Source organism: Acartia tonsa, chromosome 8 (genome assembly GCF_053477335.1).
Source record: "Acartia tonsa isolate MP-2025a chromosome 8, ASM5347733v1, whole genome shotgun sequence".
NCBI lineage: Eukaryota > Metazoa > Arthropoda > Copepoda > Calanoida > Acartiidae > Acartia > Acartia tonsa.
Window position 1 is genome coordinate 34,486,292 of NC_137267.1, and position 23,116 is coordinate 34,509,407.

Sequence of the window (23,116 nt, forward strand, 5' to 3'; positions counted from 1 at the left end):
TCCTTGTTTTATATAAAAAAAGACCAGTTTTTAGATTTATTTATGGTCCAAATTCCAAATAAACAAATAATGGGTAGTAACTCGAAAATTTCAAGTTTCTTGGAATGCATTTGTAAAATTTATTGGCCCTTTATTTATTTCCTTAAACATTTATTTAATTCTAAAAAAAAACTTTTTGATATCATTTAAACTTGTTTTTCTTTAAGACAAAAAGGTCTTTAATTTTAAATAAATACTTCTCCCTTTTTATCTTCAGTAATCGAACATACCTTTAAAGTAAAAAATCTATTGGACATGTTGACAAACGATTACCTACTAAGAATTATGTCGACTATTTGACATCATATCTTAATGGTCAGTACTGACATATTAACAGGAAAAATTATTAAATCTTTATTGGTTGGTTCAAAATAGCAATGTACAATCTTTTAAACAAATAATCTTTAGAAGGGGTATTTTGTTTATCAGGATCTCTACATATTACAATAATCATTATTGTAAAAGCCTACAAAATATTAAATGTAACGCAATAACGTAAAAATCCACCCTAATCAAATCATACTGGGTTAATAACAAGCAATAGTTGCTATTTTGGTGATATTATTGTTAAAAATGGTTAGGCAAAAAGAAAAGGTATAATAAGGTCACGTTTTTCCAATAAAATGACACCATTTTACTTAGGTTAAAACAGCAATAAAAATACATTTATATCTTGAAAGATAATTTTATTGGTAATTTTAAATCTTAATTTTTTTACTTCTTTTTCTGCCATAAATCATGTTTATCAACCAATCTAGCTAGCTATCTAATTTTGGCTATCTAACTATCTATCTATCTTCTAAAGAGTAGCATCTCAAATAGACATATCATGCGCATGTATGACGGATCTATAGTCGTGACTGCATTGACAGATTTTGGGCACCCTTTACCATCCCCCCCCCCATTCTCACAACATAGTTTGACCCCGCACCCCTTAAATTTAAGCTTGCTTGGCATCATACAAAGTGGCATAAAAATTATGGAAAAAATAAGCTAAAAAAAACCTTTCTGAAACATTTTCTGATGTTTAAACCAGTCTTTGTTTTGAATTATAATATAATTTATTTTGTTTTAATTCTAAACTTAGTAGATATAAAATAGAATCAGCTTTTATGCAATGTTAGTTATTTTGTATGACGAACACGAAACTTCTTATGCAAAGAGAAGAAAATGAGAGACCCATAAGAAACTGGAGATGTGGTATATGACTTGATAGGGTTGCCAGTAACTCAATAATATGCAAGGATCTTAAGGGATAAGACAATAACGATAAAGTGATGTACATCACCTATAATTTTAAACAAGACTATAATTTATGTAGATTAAAATTATTGGATAAAAGTTTTGACACTGCTATTTTCAACCAACCAGTTTATTTCCAAAATCCTAAAACAAAAATTGCTAAAAATTAGATAAAAAACACACTTTTTGTAGGTAAACCGCTAATAACCAGCCTTTTAGTTAGACATTTATACAATATGTACTTGAATAATTTTTGAAGCTTACAATAATTGATTAGACATTTACTTTGGACACTTACAACACGACATTTTAGGATCAGTCATTACATTTTTCAAAGTGTCTCCTACCTTTTCAAAGGAGCTTCCTTGGGTATAGTTTATTTGCATTTTTCAACAATGAGTTTCCGAGTACTTTGATTACTCTAGATCACAAGAACGGCTGAGAATTATAAATTTAATTGTCTCCTACATTTTAAGGAAGGTTCATTTAAGTGGAGATCGCTAAAATAGCTGGCCTAAAATTCTAAAACAGTCCTTTCAGTTTTCAAGTGAATGATTAGATGGCTTAGGTAGTTTCAAACCTATTCTAAGCAGGTTTTAGGCTATTTTTCAGAAAATAAACCAACTATGAGGTAATACATGAGGAAAAAATAAATTTTTTCGTATCCACTCTATTTTACCTTCCATGCCTCGGTACATATTGGAATGCTTGCTATTAAAGATTTTTCATGAAAAAATTAAATTGTTGCATTCAATAGAAAATTAGGAAATCACGACCAACAGATTAGGAAAATTAGACCATACCCAGGTCTAAAAATCAGAGATAGGAGACAATGGGCTTCTTATTACCTAATTTTTTATAAGGACGATTTTTTATTAGTTGGCTTAACAACTTTGGCGACTTTAGTGAATTTTGATTTGTTGGTTCATTAAGTTGAGTGTTCAAATGTTTTAACAATCAGTTTTTATCTACATTAGGGGTAATTTTGTGCGTCAACATTATTGATGTACATCAATTTATCGGCTATTGTCTTATCCTTTAGATCCATGTTTAAAAACACAAATCTAAGGCCTTAGTATATATAAACCTTTATATTTAAACAGAAATATAAGAAAGTACACTAATTTGAAGCTATTTTTTAAATCTTACATTATTATTCTGTTTTTGGACTGTTTTAAGGCCCTTTTCAACTGAAATTTAGTGTGTGTGTTCTTTAAAGTGCAGACACCATTTTTGAAAGGGAATATATGACATTAGATTGGGGGTAAAATAAGGCATTATCCCTTTTAAATTAATTTGAAATTACCAAACCCACCCCATTCAATTTTTTAAAAAAAGAAAAGACATTTTCAAATTTTAATTCATTATTTCTATTTTAAATTTTAAAAAAAATTTGAGGGGGGGAGGGGGTTATGGGTCAACAAAACTTTAGTGAATAATGCCGCGAAAAAGTGACTTGCTAAAACTTGTTGATTAAGATCTCTCCCTGGATTGGTTCAAGGATGGCTTAATTATGGGTTAGAAACTAATAGCTTTAGTCCTAATAACAAATGTTCAAAATTTCATTTTTACAAAAATTTATTTTTAATTAATCTTATTGTCCATTTAAAGGTAATCGATCATTATTACCTAACCTTACAGTGGAAAAACCCTGTGGGCTTGTGAATGACTTCTGAATGACTTGACTACTAACCTAACCCCAACAACCTTAGTAAAACTAGTTAATATATTTTTAGGGTTGGTGGAACTTTCAATAACCCCCCCCCCTCCACCGACAAAAAAAAATTTCACATTATGAAATATCAATCAAGTTATATTTAAAACAAAAATATATCAAAATTCCTATAAAAATGAAAATAAACCTTTTTTCAATAAAACAAAAACGGTCATGACATATTTAACCTCCATTTTGACTGAACTGAGAATAAGATTTTTGTTCTTTTTGCATTTTTTAAAATAAACAACCAATTTTAGTACATACGATGTACAAACTTAAATAAGATACGCAAACCCATTACGAATCTTTCTAATAGGACCGTGTAAAAAGATTGGTTCTCTGCCTGTTTAATGTATATATTTGAGTGTAGTAGATAGTATTGTTTAGGATAGATTTAGATATCCACATTTAAAAGGACTGGGATGCCAATAAAACAACAAAAAATAATAATATAACAGACCTTTTTGGAAAGTGTTAAATGCAAAATAATGAAATAAGCCTATTATGGACCAAGGCATTCCTCTTGAAAAATATAAGTTTAAGTGTGGTGAGGATTGAAGTAATTTTTCTCATAAGGGCTATTATCCCCTGAAGGAATAAGCGAACTCTTACCCAAAAAGAAAAACACTTTGAAACCTTAAGGGATCATGGTTTAGCAATGCAGAGATTTGTGAGATATTGACTGAAAGACAAATATCATACTTCGTTATTAAAAAGATATTTTTGCTTTAAATTTAGCTAATTTCAATAACAAATTTTAACCAGAAAACAAGGACACTGTAAAGGTGGTATCGCGGGGCAAAATCAAGATTTCTACAAAGTCATCAATTCGTGACGTAAAGACCATTTTCATAGCACGAATATTCCGCGCTCATAACTTTAAGGGCTGGGTTTTAAACAACTTTGCTTTTTCAATTTCTTCCTTTTCATTTATATCTATAATACAAAGTAGAATTTATGTCTATCCGTCCGTCCGTATGTTTGAGGTTTAAGATCTCAGTAACCGCAAAACTGATTAGGCTCTACTCTTCAGGGAATAAAGACAATGGTCCTGTGGTGGTTTTAAGCTATTTTGTCATACCCTTGGCATTTTTGCTTAAATAATTTTTCTGATTTGTAAACTTTCATAAACACAAACAACGAACACAAAACATACCTATAACATAAAATATAAAATTAGAATAATTTTAAAAACTAGGCCACGACACTACCCCCTCCTTGCAGTGGTATTCTATTATTGTTAATTACTAATGTCATGAAGTAAAATCAAGGGATGAAATGGAGATTTAAATACCCAGCTAATCAGCCATCACACGACTACACCACGTACACTTCAAATTAACACTTTTTGTCATTGTTTTTTTTTTTGGCGGATTTTCTAAATTAATTACAATTATTATCAATTTTTGATAACCACTAATTTTAATCTAGGAGGTATTTTGTATGTCATCATTGGGTATATACATCAATTTATCGGCTATTGTCTTATCCCTTTTTTTTCTAATGGCTATTTATGTAGGCCACAGTGCCTTAAATAAAAGTCCTCATAACTGACTTATAATTGACAAATGAGAATATGAAACAAAGGAATATGAATATAGACAGACAGACAAAGTCATAAAACACGTTTTGCATGTTACAAACCAAGATTAACACATCAAAAGTAACATAGAAAATAATAATTTAGCGTTTAGAGCATGCTAAATTATCCATTGTACCCCCCTGACTAATAGTTAAAAGGGGGCGCGAGGGGTGAAAAATGGTTTATTAATACCAGCTAGCCGTATAATGCAAGCTTTATCAAATTGACCCGAATAGTAGAAAAGATTCAAGGGGATATATAAAGAAGAAAAATTGCAAATAAATTGTGTATTAAAGATTGCTAGTTTAAAGATGATTAAAGCAAATCTATTTTGCTATGTATTTTTGAAACAAATGTAAAATAATCGTATCAAATGCTATGTTCTATTTGGGTAAACATTTTTAAAAAATGAAGCTTTTAATACTTATACTAGCATACCATTTGCCAATTAAAATGTAAACTGGCCTGCTATTGGTAATTTAGTGTATGTATTGGCCTATCATTAGTATTTTTTTATAGGCACTATTAAGAGTTTCAAAAAATATTTTTATGGTATCTTAAGACTACGTTGTAAAAAAGCTACCCCTGATATAAAACCTTGTAAGCCACGGACTTGCAAATAAAATGTTGATTTCATGGGCTGCCAACAGAGAAATTAAAATATATTCTGATTCAGGCATAAAGGGTTAAGTCATAACTAAAAAATTTTAAAATACATTTTTAATTTTTTTTAGAGCAATGTACCTTATAGTCAGTTTTTTACTTCCTCATTTATGGAAATAAGTAAAACTCATATAATAGAGCTTAATTTTGCACAGGTATAGAATAATTTAAGTCATTAAATAAAATTTTGCAATAACCAATTCCTGGCTCCGTGAAGCTTCACGCAAATTTGGGTCTTGTGCTAAATCCTTTTGGCTGAGACAGGCAAGCCGCGTGTCTGATTTACTCAAACTTTTCCGCTAGTGAAAAATTATATTTCCTCATAGTCATTATTTTCTTTATTAATTACATTTTGAAATTATTGTAATATTTAAGCACATCATTAATAAAAGAAAATCTAATCTAAACACTTATTAACCCATCATAAAACTACTATTTTTAACCCAGAAAACGCAGACTTACGCATTATAGAGTTGCTACGCTACCAAACTAGCAAGAAAAGTACAATTCCTATGCAAAAAGGCCAAGATTTCACCAAAAATTCAGCCTTAATAAAATATGCTCTAAGATTTGTAGGAAAATTTGTATCTCATTTGCCCTATAATCATATCTGAGCTTAGCCGTTTACAGCTCTTACTCTGCTGTATAATTGGGTGCTAAAAGAACACAAAATTTGGAATGGTAAAAACGGATGACCTATAGCCCAGTGGTTACGGTGGAATGGTCTATTTTGTACTGTTTATTGTGAAATAAGATATAACTTTTATTTGTTTTTTTTTTGCATAGAAAAAAGTCAATTTAATATTGCTCTCTTATTTTGTTGATTCATTATTTATTTAAATCTGATTTTTTCCCAATGTGATGTACAGTACAAAAGTGAAACCAGAAACTAATCACCATACATATAACAATTTTAAAGCCAATTTCTCCATCTGTGAGCACCTTTTGCTAATTCTAAAATATCATGCAAAATTTTATACTTTGCAATGGGCATATTCAAAAATGATATGCCCCCTCCACCTAAAAATAAGTAGGTAGTGTGTCTTTTTGCGGGGTAGTTTGGTTTAAGTCCCAAAATAAAGGAAATATCAATGGACAGACTGTGCAAAAGAAATCTCATCAAATTTACAAGCGGCTTAATCATACAGACGTCTCTATATGCGCGCGTTTAAATTGATGCCGCGTAAAATTACGTATTACATACAGTAAATACTAAGATGGAGAGAAAAACGCGGTAAATTTTGGAAAATGGAGCAAAAGAAAGTTTTTGACTGGGTTCACTACAAGGTAGTGTAAAAGGTAGACTTTCAAACTTTTACGAGAACTAATTAAGGAAAAATAAAGCCATACAAATACAAATTGATAAAAGATAAACAAGAAGGCTTACCAAAGGGTAAAGTAAACATTCTGTAAAAAAATTAAATTAAATTGTCCACCTTTATAAATCCCCCTGGAAACTACAGACAAAGCTAAGTGTATACATGTGAGCATACCTATTCAAATTCTCAGAAATACCCTGTACCTAACCTAAACCCAGCCCCTAGTGTATATATTGCTTGCAGGCAAAAATACCAGGATAATTCAATTCTGATCAAAATCAAACAAAAACTATTTTTTTCTTGTGCATGCCTTGTAATAAAAGTCCCGACATGAAAATAAGAATGTAGCACAATTAAACAGAGAGGGGGCAATGGGCTGTTAATTTCTATAGTCCCCAAAGTTTTATAATAACGTTCTCTTATTCTTTGGCTGAACAACTTTGGGGACATGAGTGATGTTTGAAAGGTTAGCTCATTTAGTTGAGTCTTCAAACATTTCAACAACTAATTTTTAATCTACAAAAGGTGTAATTTTGTGTATCATTATTTGGGGTGTATTTCAATTTATTGGCCATTGTCCTATCACTTCAGATCCCTGACAATTAAAAGAAGCGCATTAAGTTATATTAATTTAAGGAATTTATGACATAAGTGGTTTCTTTAAATGTTTTTATTACAGATTCCGCTGATGTGTATTTTTACAAAATATAACGCCTATCGGCGTTTTAGATTAGAATTACTCCTCCCCCCTATTTAACATTGCATTGTAACTTAATATCCCCCGCCCACCCACTACATATTAATGTGCTATTGTTTTGTAATAAACATGTTCTTGTTTTGTATCGAAGCTACTCTATAATTTGCTTTGTCCATACGTTAATGATCAGCTTTCCACGGATAGTGTAATGAAATATTATTAGATTGCGACCAAAGGCCCGGGATTACAAAACTGTAATCAATATGATAGTTTTATTATTCATATAAAATTGTCTAATATACGATATGAAACATGATTTTTCAGTAAGGCTTAGAACTCGTTCAAATCCAGCGGACATTAATTGGATTCGAAGCCTATGAAGAAGTGTTTATATTATGACTTTGGCTTGTTAATGAAAATATAACCTCTAGTTGCCCTCATTGGACAATTTCAGTTAGATCCAAAAACAAATTATGGTTTACTACTAGTTCTAACAAATTGGAATGCTATTATTTTGTTTGCTTTTTGAACATTATTTTTATCTACAAAAGAAAAAAGTATTTTTAGGGTAAGATTCAGTTTTATTTTATCAATTTCTCTTTTCTTTGAATCGAAATAATACATAATATTTATTAGTAAACATGGACCTTTCGTGGGCCTAACCTTATCTAGCCCCCAATTGCTTAACCACTAATTGAGTTAATAAAAAAGAAAATTTCCATGGTATTTATGAGGCGTGGAGGGGGAATTAGTCATGGACAATCACTGCTGCTACGGAGAGGTGGGTTACACCAACCCCCCTCCCCCTCCCCATCTTGTATATTTATTTTAAGATAGCGAGTAATGGATATCTGAAAATACGCATTGACGCCAAAGAGTACAAATGTTACGCCAATTGTGATCACAACTCTCACGTTTATATAAAAATGCAACATATAATAATAGCTATTAAAACAATTTTCAAGCATAACTTTTATCTTTTTAGGATAACAATTAAATAAGAAAAATATTTTTACCATATGAAATTCGTGATCTAACACCTAATTGAAAAAAAATGCAAGACATAGCTCTTATTTTAAGAAAGACTAGGGGCAACGAACGCCCCCAAGAAGCCTCTAAGTGTTCTTAAGGTGGGAGGGGGATAAGTCAACCGCCCTTCTACTTTTTAATTTGAGTTTTAATAAGAAATATTCAGAAAAAAAATTTTGTGGGGGATTTTAAATTGGGAGGGTGGAGATACGCTCTCCCAAAATAGTTAAAAACCTTCCCTGTACCTAAAAAAAGCTTAATTGCAAAGGAAAACCAAACAGATGTTATTTTCAAAAAAATTTTATAAAACAAAAATTGGCGCATTTGTATGAACACCAGAATTATAGGTTTGAAAGGGGAAGGAAAAAAAGAGAGGGGGAAGAGAGGGGGTAAACTAGTTTGAAGATATCTGAGAATAGTTATGATCGCCATCTTCCACTATCTTATTTTAATTTGAAGGAAGGGGGGGGGACTTTGGGGAGAAAGGTGTTTTGAATCGAAAGGAATCTTCGTAAAGGTAAATCATTATTGAGCTCAGGATATTATTAGATCAAAAGCTACTCTATAAACACACTATGTCCGTCTATTAATATATTCTTACAGGAAAATCATATAAAAGCTAAAAAAATTAGAAAAATAAACCTAAAAAACTAAATTTTTCGTTTGTCCAAAGCCAAAAGATGTACAATCAAATAAAGAAAAACATACATTATGTTTCAAATATGATTATTTAAAACAGGCAAAAATATTTGAAGCTTAAATTATGTCATAAACGAGTTCTTAAAACACTATTTTTGTTATATTAAGCTGTACTAATTATGGATGGTATCATCCTTGTATTATAAATGGCTTGGTAGCCCAAATAATAATAGCAGGGGGGATGGGATGGGTGGGAGTTAGTTCAAATTATAAATGGTAAGGAAAAGATAATTGGTCAATTTTTAACTCAAATTTTCTGCTCTCTCTGGTATTATTGGCTCTTAATTGACAACATTTTTTCTTAATCATCCATAATTTTTTACTTTTTGATGCTTAAAAATATTTCAAAGTTTATATAACAAGGATGATAACATGCATAGAAGTTACACAGCATTAAAAATTAAGAATATTGTACTGAAATCATAATGTTCTTATGCCTGTTTATGTGACAAGACATCCTTACAAACACCCCAGAAATGGCATGTAACGTATTTAGTTATGACACGACCCGTGACTCAAACCTGCACGCTTTTTCGAGCTTGTTTTATTTCTGCAGTTTTGAATGACAGGCCGTGCAAAACGAGGGGTAGCCGATTTTTCTCTCTAGGTCCAAAATGTGAATTATAGCAATTATTAAACAGCAAAAATTATAATTTTCTTTCTGCACTTATAACAGGCAGGGACAGGACAATGGGCAATAAATTAACTTTCTTCCGAAAATATTTAAATACTAGTTTTTACCATATTGGCTTATTTTTTGAGGTGGTAGAATGTTTGAAAATATTAATAGATTTTTTAAAAATATGTATGGTATTATAGTTCTAATTTTTTCTATGGTAGTTTTTCAAATAATAAATCTACAGAATGACAGGATAACTTAAAGCGAAGCTTCGCTTTCTAAAATTCTAATATGTTAGACCACAAGAAACAAAGATTGTTTTCTGAAATTGGGGTAAATTGATTGGAATTGAGTTATGAATTGGGGGGGGGGGGGGGGGAGATTAAGTTTTACTTTTCAATTAAAGTATTAAGGGACTTTGATTGAATTTTGAAAGGATTTCAAATAAAGTTATCATTTTAAAATCATCTATCCTCTACTATGAGCTACAAGGTCCTAATTTTTGTATGGAATTTTTATGTTAATGCAAGAATTAAATCTACTTTAAGATGCCTCAAAGCATTCTAAACTGTTTAGATAAGTAAGCAATTTAAATCCCTGAAGGGTCAGGGAGGGTGATGTTAATGGCAATAAAATTATTCTACGTCTCTTTCTTTTCCTCGAATTCTTCCAGCTTCCAAGGCTGTTTTTCAATATTAGAGAAATATTAAATTATCGTTCATCGTTCTATCCCTGAACCCTGGGTAGGTTTTAAAGGGGTAAGGGCATGAATTTATGGGGGATGAGGGTAGCTAGGGGCAGAGTTATTATCCCTTAGATTGGATAATTGCTCTATACCAACCCCCCCCCCCTTCACCACCACACCCTGACTCTTAATTCATCCTTCCCATGTTAATCCTCCAACCCTTTGAGTAAGATTACCCCCCAGTCTTAAACTCTTTAATCTTTTCCCGAATTTTCATTTATGAGGTAAAGTCTTAAATTTGGAGGTAGGTGTTGTATTTTGATAAACAATTTTTTTTGAGAAACATTTTACTGTTATAATACCAAATTTAAAGACAGCGTTTTAAATATCTAAAAAAAAATTCTTTCATTGACCTAACTCTGATTTTAAGAGTAACTTTCCCTAGATCCAATAAAAAAAAACCCTTCAAAAAAATCTCAAAAACACTTTGGAACCATCCACTTAAGATTTGTTCCAAATACTTGAAAAATTATTGAATGCCTTGTTTTGAAATTTGACAACAAAAAATCAAATATTGAAAATAACATGTTAATCAAAAACAAGATCACACACAAACACCCATAAACACACACACATACACACTCAAAATAACACCAAATTTCCAATTTTGATTTAACCAAAGGCTCAAAATTTAACAAGACCAAATTTTGGTTAAAATTTTTTTTTAACAACCCAAAAAAAAACCTTAACCAAAATGCTTTGCTTTCTCAAGCCATAAAAATTACCTCATATCTTAAAGATCAAAGCTACTCTATAGCCTTTTAAAGTCCTTAATTTGTTTCTCAACTAAAAGTGTTTAAGACGATTCTTTTAACCCCCATTTCTTGATAGAAATAAGACTTTTTGTTGACTAACTTATCTGTAGTGCAGAGATAGTGCGAGAGTGAATGACGGACAGACAAACTTTCCTCCCATCTTTTAACACAGGCAAAAAGTATTAGGAAAATTCAAATATCCAATTTTTTAGAAAATTGTAGCTACTCAATAACTAGAATACGTCCGACAGACTGTCAATTAAAAATCAATTAGCTGCATTTTTCTTGTTACTACTGGATTGTTTTTTAAAAATGAATGCTTAGTGATTTATTGACAAAAAGTGCAAAAATTCAATCTATTCAGTGGATTACTGTTTCTTTTATAACTAATATTATTAGTTTGATTTTGCTGCCCTCTTTATGGACATAATTGTTTTTACCCATATCATATACAAATCCCTTGATTACAGCTTTCTACCCATTAAAAAACTTCCCCTTCTCTCTCCACTGCCTGGTTAGGTAAGGTGGGGTTTTGTCTTCTTAAAGATTTTGGGTGGGATAAGAAGGACAATCATTTAAATCAAGGTTTTTAAATTAAAGGTCCACATTACCATTGATCTAAAGGATTAAGACAATGGCTGATAAATTGATATACATCCCCGATGATAATACACAAAATTATCCCTTTCGTAAATTAGCATTATTGTTCTTTGGACACTCAACACAATGAACCAACCAATCAAAATTCAATTAACGTCTTCAAATTTAAGCCAATGAATAAGAAAACGCTATTATAAAACTGTTTGTTATGTAAGATCCCCAATAGGACTAAATAAGATATTAATAAAATTTATAGGTTTGGATCTACTGCAGTTCACGGTAAAATATTGCTGGTAACAAATATTGCTAAAAATTTATGAATTTTAAAGGCAGCTAGCTGCCAAACGGCTGAACGTACAGATCATGCCCGCACACTGTTTTATGCGGCATAAGAAGGCCTACAAATAATCTGGAATAGCCATAAATCAATAATGCATAATTATCTCGCAGTGCAGAGAAATGCGCGAAAAAGACCTAATTTACGCGTTTTTCCTTCAGTGAAGCTTTCCCTGTGTATAATTGGATCTTGGCTATTCCAGATTTTTTGTAGGCCTTCTTATGCCGCTTAAAATGTTGTGCGGGTATGATCTGTACGTTCAGCCGTTTGGCAGCCAGCAGCCTTTAAAATTCATAAATTTTTAGCAATATTCGTTACCAGCAATATTTTACCGTGAACTGCAGTAGATCCATAGGTTTTAATCTATTTTCCAATGTGATTGTACATTTTAAACAATAATTTAACCTCACATAAAGAACCTTGGTAGAAACAAAGTGAAAAAGGCATCCGAGATAATGATTGCATTTTGTTTGTGACACTATACCAACCAACTCCCTTTCTCCCTCACTATCTCCCTCCCTCTCTCCTTATCTCCCTCATAGGTATCCTGGGGCGACTATCAATACTAACATCTTTCTAACCTATTATTCTTTTGGTAACAAGGATGTCACAAACCAAAGTTACTAATTCTTTTAAAATCACAAAAGGTTAAACTTAGGTCCACGTTTTTAGAATAGACATAACAGAAATTTCCGAATAAGCAATTTTCTCACATACCTAAAAATAAAATAAAATCATAAATTTTTCCGGGAAAAAAACATTGTTTTTTAATTTTTTAAAAGAAATGTTTTGGAAGCTAGTATAGCCATGGTGGGCAGTTCTTATCGGATCAGAAATCTATACGCTATTTGTCAAAAAGGTAACAGTTAAAGGAAAATACTTGGGGAGGGGGGGGGGGGGTGAGTGGTTGGTTGCTTTGATGGGTTTAATAGGGGCCGGGGGGTAAGTAAAGATAGGTAAAAACCAATCTTTTTAACTTTACCTAATTTGTTAAAAGGGTTGATACAAAGCTATGGGTTTTTGAACAATTACAAATTTTTACAATTCAAAATAGGATAAAATCAAAAAGGTTCTTAATGTAAGAGTTATATAAAATTTAAATTGAAGTTTTGAAAGTTTAAAGATTTGATTTATGTGATATTTGGATTAAAATAAGCCGGGGGAATTAGTGTTTGCGGATTAACCAGTAATTGGGAAAAGGAAGGGATATGGTAACTGATTATAAATCAGTTTGCCTCAAATTTTCTTTCGTTAAAAGTATTCTGAACATTAAGAAATTTAAATTTCATATCGAACATTTATAATTAGAAGTATGAGAAAAATAAGGGTGAGAAAAAAGAAAACAGCGGTGAAAAAACGCGCAATTTGTCAAGCTTTTCAAGTCTTTATGTTTACAAGAAGGCTAGATGTCAACCATCTCATTTGTCAAATATCATACGTGTATTTTTATAATATTTTTTATTACATTAAATACAGTTTTTGGCAGTCGAGGCAGTATAGATGTAAAATCCAGAAAACTACTTGAATTCTTCTGCTAAAAATTGCTTTCTGCTATTTTGGAGCAACTTTCAAGGGTTAATATTTACAACGCTATTGGCTAATATTTAAAGACTCCATTGAAAGTCGTTACAGGGTACATGGGGTGGGGACATACAGTAATTTAACAACTTCTCCCTCTATTCTAGGTATTACTTTAGTGTTTTATCCCATAGAAAATTTAAATTTTCTTTCCCACTAGATTTAGAAATGCAGGGTTTATAAATATTAATCCACTGACAACATTTGCTTAACTTACTTTTCAGTGCCATTAGAAAACAGTAAAATTCTATAGTTATAGAGTAGCTTGCGCTTCTATAAATATTTTTGTAGATATTGTTGGGATCTTATATGATAATTGTTATTATTTAATTTATAGGCTTTTGCCATATCCTTATTCTATTATTTTTTGCTAAAAACAAATTTGCAATATTGCAAAAACAGTCTCATTCTTTATCCTTTCATTTAGGATTAAGTCATAATCTCTGGACGTTTTTTTAACAGCGGAGGGAGGGGGGGGGGGGAGGTAGTGTAAGAGAACACTCATAAAGGTAAGGATAAAAATTTGCGAAGATTTTTACAAGGTTTTGTCTTAAATAACTATCCTATTATATAAAGTAGTAAGCGTTTTTTGTCTGTCCCGAAGGATCTCGCTAACCGCTGAACCGATATAGTTCTCCTTTACAGTGAAGCTTTTTATAGGTCCTGGGAAGGTTTTAAACTATTTTTTGGGAGGGTGTCTTCACCCCCTCCACCCCAAAAATATTTTTTTACCCTTTTGAAACTCAAATTTAAAATGGGATGAGATCGACTTTTCCCCATCCTATCTTAAGTGCCCCTAGAGTCTTCTAGGGGGCGTAGCCGCTAGTTATTAAAAAAGCAATAAAAAGCTAAATAAAACAACATTTCAAAAAGCAAAACTTGAAGTTTATAGCTCCTAATAAAAAATGACGTCGTACAATACAAATGACTAATGATAGGCCAGTATAGATTGTAATTGACCTATGGTAAAATGTATACTAGCCTATCATTGGTCATTAGTATTGCATGATGTCATTTTATATTAGGCACTGTAGGCTGCTTCACCAAACTTTGTATAGAACTTTGACAATAACTAAAGGGGTTAAGGTTTGAAAAGGGAAAAGGCTAAATAGACTGGATATAATGTTGGCTAATCTGGAAAACAATACATTTTACGCAATGTTAATCTGGCGACCACCATATAACATTTACAAAATTTGCACATTTTGTGCTTTTGTACCCACTTCAAATTAACAATATTATAAGCTAAAGGAATAACTTTTGCAAATAAACTTAATGACAGCCAATATAACGGCTAAAAAGGCTGAATACGAAATTGGTATGGCATAATGTACGGCAAAAGAAGGACCTATAAAAATACAACAAGGAACAAATTATTCATAAAAATTACATATAATTGTATCTAAATTTTGATATTTGTTTATTATTATTATTATTATTTTATATACAAATAAATGATTAATTAAAAATATGGGCTTATTTCTTGCTTTATTAATTCTTACAGAGAAAGAAAGTGAATTAAAGTGCAGATTCGCTACAAATAAAGGGGAGAAGGGATTATAAGTAGACACGATAATGATGAAAAATAGGCTGACTTTTCAAGCAAGATTAAAATAAATCAGCCAGTTCTCTCTTACCAAGCAATTAGTCTTTATTAAGTTATTAACAGAGGAACAAGGGATTTGGCATTTGAAGATAACAAAAAATGCACCAAGCCGTGTGGAAAACATAAGATTTTATAGAAATTAGTTATTTCTTATTCATTTAATTGAAAAGTATGCAAAAAAAAGTAAAAGAAAAAAATACGTGATTCATGAACGATTCCTTAAATTAAAATTTATTAACGTGGCTTAAAAACAAGGATGACAACTTCCAAAATTAAACAGTCAAGACGGACAGACATACAGACATATTTTTGGGACACCACTGCACTGGTTGAGGAAATTTTTTTTAACTTAGAATGTGGCTACTCTTTAAGGCATTACAAATTTTGAAGTAGCATCGCTCCCAACAAAGCTAAAGAAAGAGTTAAAGGAGAAAACAGTGGGGGGAAGTTTTAATTCCGGAAATAGCTATGTCAAACTCACACCCTAACACAAAAATCTGGGAAATTTTCACAATTCCTCACAAAATTCTAGTTGGGTACACGCCCCCTCCCCCAGGGGCCCGTCTTAAAACCTAAAAAGAGTATAAAAAAGGCTGCTTAATGTACAATATTTTCTTCAGTAAAAAAATTATCAACAAGGAAATAAATGCAATAATTTATGTTTAAAAGGCAGAGACGTTGGAGGCAAAACATCCAAATCTAATGGGATATTGCTGGAAATTCCTGCAGTAAAATATATCACCTACTACTCCCCGCCTTACAGCAATAATTTACCTTGAATTCTTATTTGAATAAAATAACTTTAATTAACAAAAAGGGGGGGGGGGGCAATGGACTGTAAAAGATTCCTCCCCAAAAACTTTGGACTCCCTGTTAAACGTTAAGGTATTGTTGACAAGGTTAATCATATAGAAGTGAAGCTATTCTTTAATTTAATATGCTTGAATAATTCTAGTATAACAAGTACCATTTATGATTGAAATATAATTCACTTTGAAAATTTGAATATGTCCCCGAATAATAAAGAAAAATTGATCCTTCATATTAAAAATTTTTAAAAATAGGCCAATAAACAGTAGGCTATGTTCGTTTTCCTTTATTTGTTCTAACGCAGTGATTTACGAATGGACCCTTATTATTAAGGGTAGCTGCGTTAATAAAAATTAAGTTCTCAGTCCCTTTACTTCTGACAAAAGGTAGTGAGAAGTTTGGTCATTGAAAAGGCATTATGCATACCATCAATCATTATATTCATATCTAAGTTTAGATAAAACATCAAATAAATACATTTTAGCAAAATAATGACACTTATGGCCATAAGTAATGCAGCTAAAACAAAATTGAATAATTATATTTAAATAATTTGGGCTTTTTTAAATAAATCATAGAAGATGATATTGAAAATAGACTATTTCACTGTAAAATAGCCTCAAACATGCCTCACATTACTATAAAGCTTCTCCTAAATATTGTTTGCATAGTTATCACGTTGTTATCGATATTTTGAAGGAAATTTAAACAGACAAACATCCTATCACTTTAAATTAAGATTTGCTTTTCTATTTTTTATTTCAGAATGAAGAAAGACTTATTAATCCTGCTTCATTTAATTTAAATACGTGTTAATATGCTATGACAATTTCAAAGCAGCCGAATCAAAAGTTTGTATGCACGGAGGGAGGGGATAATGGGCTATATATTACACTTGTCCCCAAAGTTTTATAATAACGTTTTCTTATACGTTGGCCTCACAACTTTGGGGACTTTAATTGAATTTTGATTGGTTGGTTCATTAAGTTGAGTGTTCAAACATTTCAACAACTAATTGTACAAAAGGGATAATTTTGTGTATTATCAATGGAAACTAAATAATGACATTATGACTATAGCTTTGTGTTAGCAGGTAGTGCAAAAGCATTTTTCAACCATTATTTTGGGACTCAAAATATGAAACAAACAAAAGTGACACCCAAAATATTGCTAGAAGCTATTTGATAATAAAAAAGAAAACACCTCAAAATCTGAACATGACATTAGAAAAATCAAATATAAATAAATACAATGTCAAAAACTAAAAAAATTAAGACTTCATATCAAATTTGGAAAGTGATAAATAGTCTGTAAAAAAGTTATTTTGCCCTAAATCTTTCAAGTAATAAGGACATTGTAATGGTTCTACGAAATTAACAATATAATACGATTATAAAGAAACTGTTAATTTAAGACCTAAAACGTTTTTTTTTTCTTCAGTTAAAACATCCCTCTCCAGCGAATTAAATGACCCAAAAAATCTTCAAAGACAAACTTTTGAGTGAGAAAAAAAAGAGACAATCAGAAGAGAAAGATAGAAACAAGGATGACAGCGTTCATTAATGCGAAGTTTAAAGAAAACTTATAGCAAAAAATTGCTTAATATGAATAAATATAATATACAATATATGGGACTGGTAATGATTATAGAGTTGCTACGCATTCTAATTTGTACTGAACTGTTACATAAATAATGAATCATCATGCAAAGTTTTATATTAATAAAACGATTTTAACAATCCTCAATCCTTACGGACGTCCCCAAATGTAAGAAAGCTTTGCTTTTAAACAGAGAGAGGGGGTGTAGTGAAGAAAAATATTTTAACTCAAAATTACTCTTATTATAACAAGTTTTTGTGGATAGTTATAATGTCATTGAAAGTGTTTTATTTAACCTTCCCCAAAGGGTTCAAACTGGAGACTTTTTAGTAGCATGATAAAAAGAATTTGAGTAAAACATATAAGAAACTTTGGGTAATGATATAGTAAGAGATCAAGAACACAAAAGGCAAATCTATACATACTAGTGTTGCTCAAAAATAACAACATTTGACAGTCTTATTTTATTAAAATGATATTTTATTGAAAAACCTTATCTAGGAGTCCTATGATCCTATCTTTGCCTTGTGATAAAAATAAGTTGCCAATGCATCTAACATAGAAGAACCAAGTTTTGGGCGAATTTTAAATAGGACATTTTTCACAATTTAAGAAAAAGTAACATATTTTTCTTGCTTTTTTGCAGCCACATATTTTTAGCTCAGGGGAGGTTAGTGTGTGGGGAGTATGTGATTACTTACTCTCTTTTACCCCCAGGGATACAGGGATGGGACAATAGAAGATATATTAATCTTTAATCAATTTTTAAAATCATAAATGTATGTAATTATAATAGTTTTTCAGTTTAATGAGTTTATTAAGAGGGTTGCAGTTTTAGAAACAAAGGAGGGTAAAGATAATATTATCTTCTAATTCCCTATTCCCTTAACCCTGAAATAAATCTCTCATGTTTCAGCCAGTATTTTGAATACTTTTCAATACAGAAATATAGCTTCTCAGTGACAAAATTTATTTCCAAAAAATGAAAATGTTTATACATAGCATTCTTTACTAAAAATAAAATGTAAATAATTATTCTTTCAGTCATTATTATTTGATTTTAAATATGTACTAATATACCAAAGAAAGAGGTTTTGCGTTTGTCCAGTCCGACGTTTGTCGCTCCTGCGTTTGTCCTGGAACCAAAATTTCTAAAGCATTTATCCTTCAGCCTTACTTGTTTGATTTTCATAAAAACTAGAGGCCAACAATTTGAATAGTTTGGGGGTATTCAAGTATTTCAAATGTACACATACATGTATGATATGATAATCATTTGAAGAAAAAAAAGGATACATACTACTAAAACTTAATTGCTATTGGTATATCGACAAAAGAATGTTAATAATAATGACCACTGCAATTATTAAGAGCAATACAAAACATTAAAATTGTTTTGTAAACAAAATACTTCTATGAACTCCCTTTGAAAAAGTGTTAATTTTTAGGTACATAATCTAAATTATATAAAAAAATTCGACCTTCAAAAAAGTCATAAAAACCCTAATGTTTGATAATTATTAAGATTTTTCGGCAATTGCTAATTTAAAATGTCATTTACGACATGAGAAAAAAAAGGTGGATTGATAGTGAAAAGGATGGGGGAGCCACCCCCGCCCCCACACCCTGAAAAGGAAGGGGTCCAGTAATTAAGCCCAATAAATCTGCTAAGGAAATTTCACGATGCTTCCTTCTCATTTCAAGTAAAGCAGGGATATAGGGATAAGACAATTGAAGATAAAAGTTGTTTCCAGTGACATTTTCAAGTAACACACTTAAAAATTTCTTGCTTTTTGCTTTAAGAAAAATACAATTTTTGTCTAACTCCAAAATCTATTGACTTCATTACAGATTTAATAAACTTCCATTGTCCTATCCCCCCATATCCCTGAAAGTCACTACTACGTTTATAAACATGCAAACTAAGTTTTGGCATGAATTCATGCCACCTAAACTTTCAGCAATATCCTCATTACGGCAAATTGTCCTAAAGTCCCCCTCCCCTCCGACAAAGTGAAAATTGAAGCGGGCTAAAATAACTTCCACCCCCTTTAACCCATATAATCTTCTCATACTGAATGAACGAACTGACCATTAGACGAGTTAACAAGCTAAATTGACAACAATTTTTCTCCTGTCATAATATCTACGTATATTCTACATCCATTTTAAAAAATAATCATAAAATAAGTATTTCAAATACAAATAAGAGAAAAAGAACAAATAAAATTATATATAAAAAGAGGTGCGGGATAAAAGAGGTTATTACAAATAAAATGGATTTATCCTTTTGAAGTTTACGTGAAAATAACACATTAAATTTTCCACACAAAAAAAATCTTTAAAGCTAAAGTATGGGTAAAATACCTAAGCACATTAAACTTTAGGCTGAAATTTGATTTAATCGACATTATAGTTTTCCATAAATGTGGCCTGAACTGCCATGTAACGATATTTTTTAAAAGGCATTCTTATTATAGCTTTTGTGTTGATATAATACTAGCAAAAAGATACACAGGGAAGCTAGACTATGACTAACATAAACTCGATTTCATGCCTTTAAAAGAGTTTTTTTTATGTCTCAATATTTTTAGAGTTGGCGGCCAAAAGTTTACATTTTTACATTACATGGTAATAAGGCTTTTTAGACGCTTTAATTCTAAGAGAAAATATTCATCCGCTGAAATCTATAAAAAATATGATTTTTAAAGCATATGAAGTAGTTCGATGTCTGTCTGTGTGTAATGTATATTTATAAGGATCTCTATAACGGTATGGGTAGGTTCAATGCCATTTTTAGGATCTTTAATTCCATAATTATCAAGTGTCTAGCGGTATGAGCAGGTTTAATGCCATTCTTAGGATACCTAGGTCTAAAATTCTCAAGTGTCTAGCGGTATAGGCAGGTTTAATGCCATTCTTAGGTTATCTAGGTCTTTAATTCTCAATTTTCTAGCGGTATGGGCAGATTTAATGCCATTCTTAGTATTTCTAGGTCTATAATTTTCAAGTGTCTAGCGGTATGGGCATGTTTAATGCCATTCTTAGGATATCTAGGTCTATAATTTTCAAGTGTCTAGCGGTATGGGCAGGTTTAATGCCATTCTTAGCGTCTCTAGATCTACAATTCTCAAATATCTAGCTGTATAGAAAGGTTTTATGCCATTTTAAGTATATCTACTAATCTAGGTCTATAAATCTTAAGTATTTAGCGAAATTGGCATGTTTCATGCCATTTTTAATGAATTATGTAATCATTACCCCTAAAGGCTAGGAGGAAAGCCCCTACTTGTTATAAATGTATGTATAATAGTTATTTTGTTTGTTATTGGAATAAACACAAATAGTAATTACTGTAGAAAATTCATTTATCAACCCTTTAGAAATCATTAAGAATATCGTATTACAAAATTTAGCATCATTTATAATTAAGTATTGTCATAATATTTACAATTTTCATAAAAGAATAATTATATTTTTTAAGAATTAATCTAACCCCTCAAAACTATCTTTAAAACATTAGGTATTAATAATTAAGATGAAAGATTTTTCATAGAATTGAAATACTTAGTAAAATATCATAATGAATGTGTAATTACTTACACCAGATTTCAATGTTCCCTAAAAGAGTGAAACAAGTAGCGGGCTAAAATAACGATCTCCCCATCCATCCCTTCCTACTGAATGAACGAACTGACTATAAACAACTTCCATGTTAGCAACCTAAATTAAAGACAATTTTTTCACTGTCATATTATCCAAGCATATTCTACGAATCTACATCCTTTAGTATCATTAATTAATTTTCTAACTCTTTCTTTCAAAATAGTCATAAATCATTTAAACAAAAGTTTTCCCCATAAAAAAAAACGTAATTCTTTATTTTCAATTGTATTATAACTTTAAAAATATGAAAAATTAACAAGAAAGTTAATGTTCGAAAGGAGCGTAGCAATAGAGGAAGAATAAAAACATCGGATTTTCCTACCTTGGATGAAGAGCGGGATGTAGCCTGGCGGGATCCCAAAAACGGGGATCAGAACGGCTAGCGGCGGCAGCGGCTAGAGCAGCGTGATCAAATCCTATAAACAGTGGCGATGTCTTTGAAATATTCTCTAGAATTTAGCTCTTTGAATAGTAATTGATTTGATTCAATAGTATGTAAAGGAAAGACATACCTAATCTTATATTTTTTCTTTATAAAAATAAATAATTATATTGTTACAAATTTTTTGTTTTTTTTCTGCACGTTATTGTTAAATCAGGTACATTGTTACCAACATGGAAAATATGACTGTCTCTATGGAATATAATATCCCTTTAAATGAATTAGTAAGCTTTTTGGTCTGTAGAGAAGAATCTTGGTAATCACTGAACCGATATGGTTCTCCTTTACAGTGAAGCTTCAATAGTAGTTGCTAGCTTAGAAAATATTTCAAGACACTTTTCCTGGATGTAATGTACCAGGAAGGCCAGAAAAGGTTGGGGGAAACTGCATAACAGACGGCGGCAGATACCCGGCGGACAGGGGCGCGGCGTCAGCGGCGGTCCTGCTTAGCTTGTCGGGCATAGTAACGTGACGGCAAGTGGGCAGCGGGCACGAGACCAGGCATCACACATCAGATACACCATAATAGTTTTGATCACTGATTTTTAAAAGTTTTTTATATAAAATTTCACTTTTGAAAAAAACACTCAAATTTAGTATTAAGTTTGTCTAAAAATTACAAGACATTTATATTCTAACAGAAGACTCTTGTAGAAATGATAAAAATCATAAATTATTTGGTCAAAAGTCGCTGTTTATATGGTTACAATTCTTTGTATCTACCTGTTTATGTTTTGAGCTTTTAAATTCACTTTTGGCTGGTGTTTTTATTTTTATCACTTTTTCACAAATGATTATTTAAAAATCAAGAATAAATTTGTATTAAAAACAATATGATTATGTTGTTTTACATAAAATTTTGAGACTGCGCGCGCGCACAGATTGTGTTGCTCTTGACGCGCGTGAGTCTATTTACAAACTGGAGAATTTTTACCGGTGCGCTTTGCTCACAAGGGTCGCCGAGTGGGTTCAGTCACAGGTTGCCATAAATTTTAGTTACAGGTAAAATAATTTTTATCAGTAAATTTCATAATTTTTAAAAAATAGATTCCTATATAAATAGGTTTTGAAATAAATAATTTTGTTTGTTGACCTTTTTAAAGAAATATTGCAATTTTGATCCATTTTACCAATTCATAATAAACCATGATCTTTATAAAATATAAATTATTTTATATTTTTTAGATTTCCCATACTTTTTTCGGAGATTTTGAATATCAACTGGCATTTAGTTCATATAGGTTTCTATATTTTTTCATATGAAACATAAACTAAAATGAAAAAGTCATCGCCATTTAAAAAGTGCTGATCAAAAATAAAACCTGGCGCATTACTTTGGAGCTCATTCCGAGCCATGTCTTAACTCAAACAG

The 23,116-nt window shown here is 31.1% G+C and overlaps 1 protein-coding gene across 1 annotated transcript in view; it reads right to left on the reverse strand.

Moving 5' to 3' along the window:
- ci (transcriptional activator cubitus interruptus) overlaps positions 1-22,645 on the reverse strand; it is a 70,944-nt gene extending 48,299 nt beyond the window's left edge. The window contains exons 1-2 of the mRNA XM_080170198.1: positions 22,084-22,645; positions 21,625-21,716 (exon numbers count right to left, since the gene is read on the reverse strand). Of these exons, the coding sequence (XP_080026324.1) occupies positions 21,625-21,716; positions 22,084-22,206 (215 nt within the window). The 5' untranslated portion in view covers positions 22,207-22,645. The remainder of the gene's footprint in view (positions 1-21,624; positions 21,717-22,083) is intronic.
- Positions 22,646-23,116: the final 471 nt, after the last annotated feature.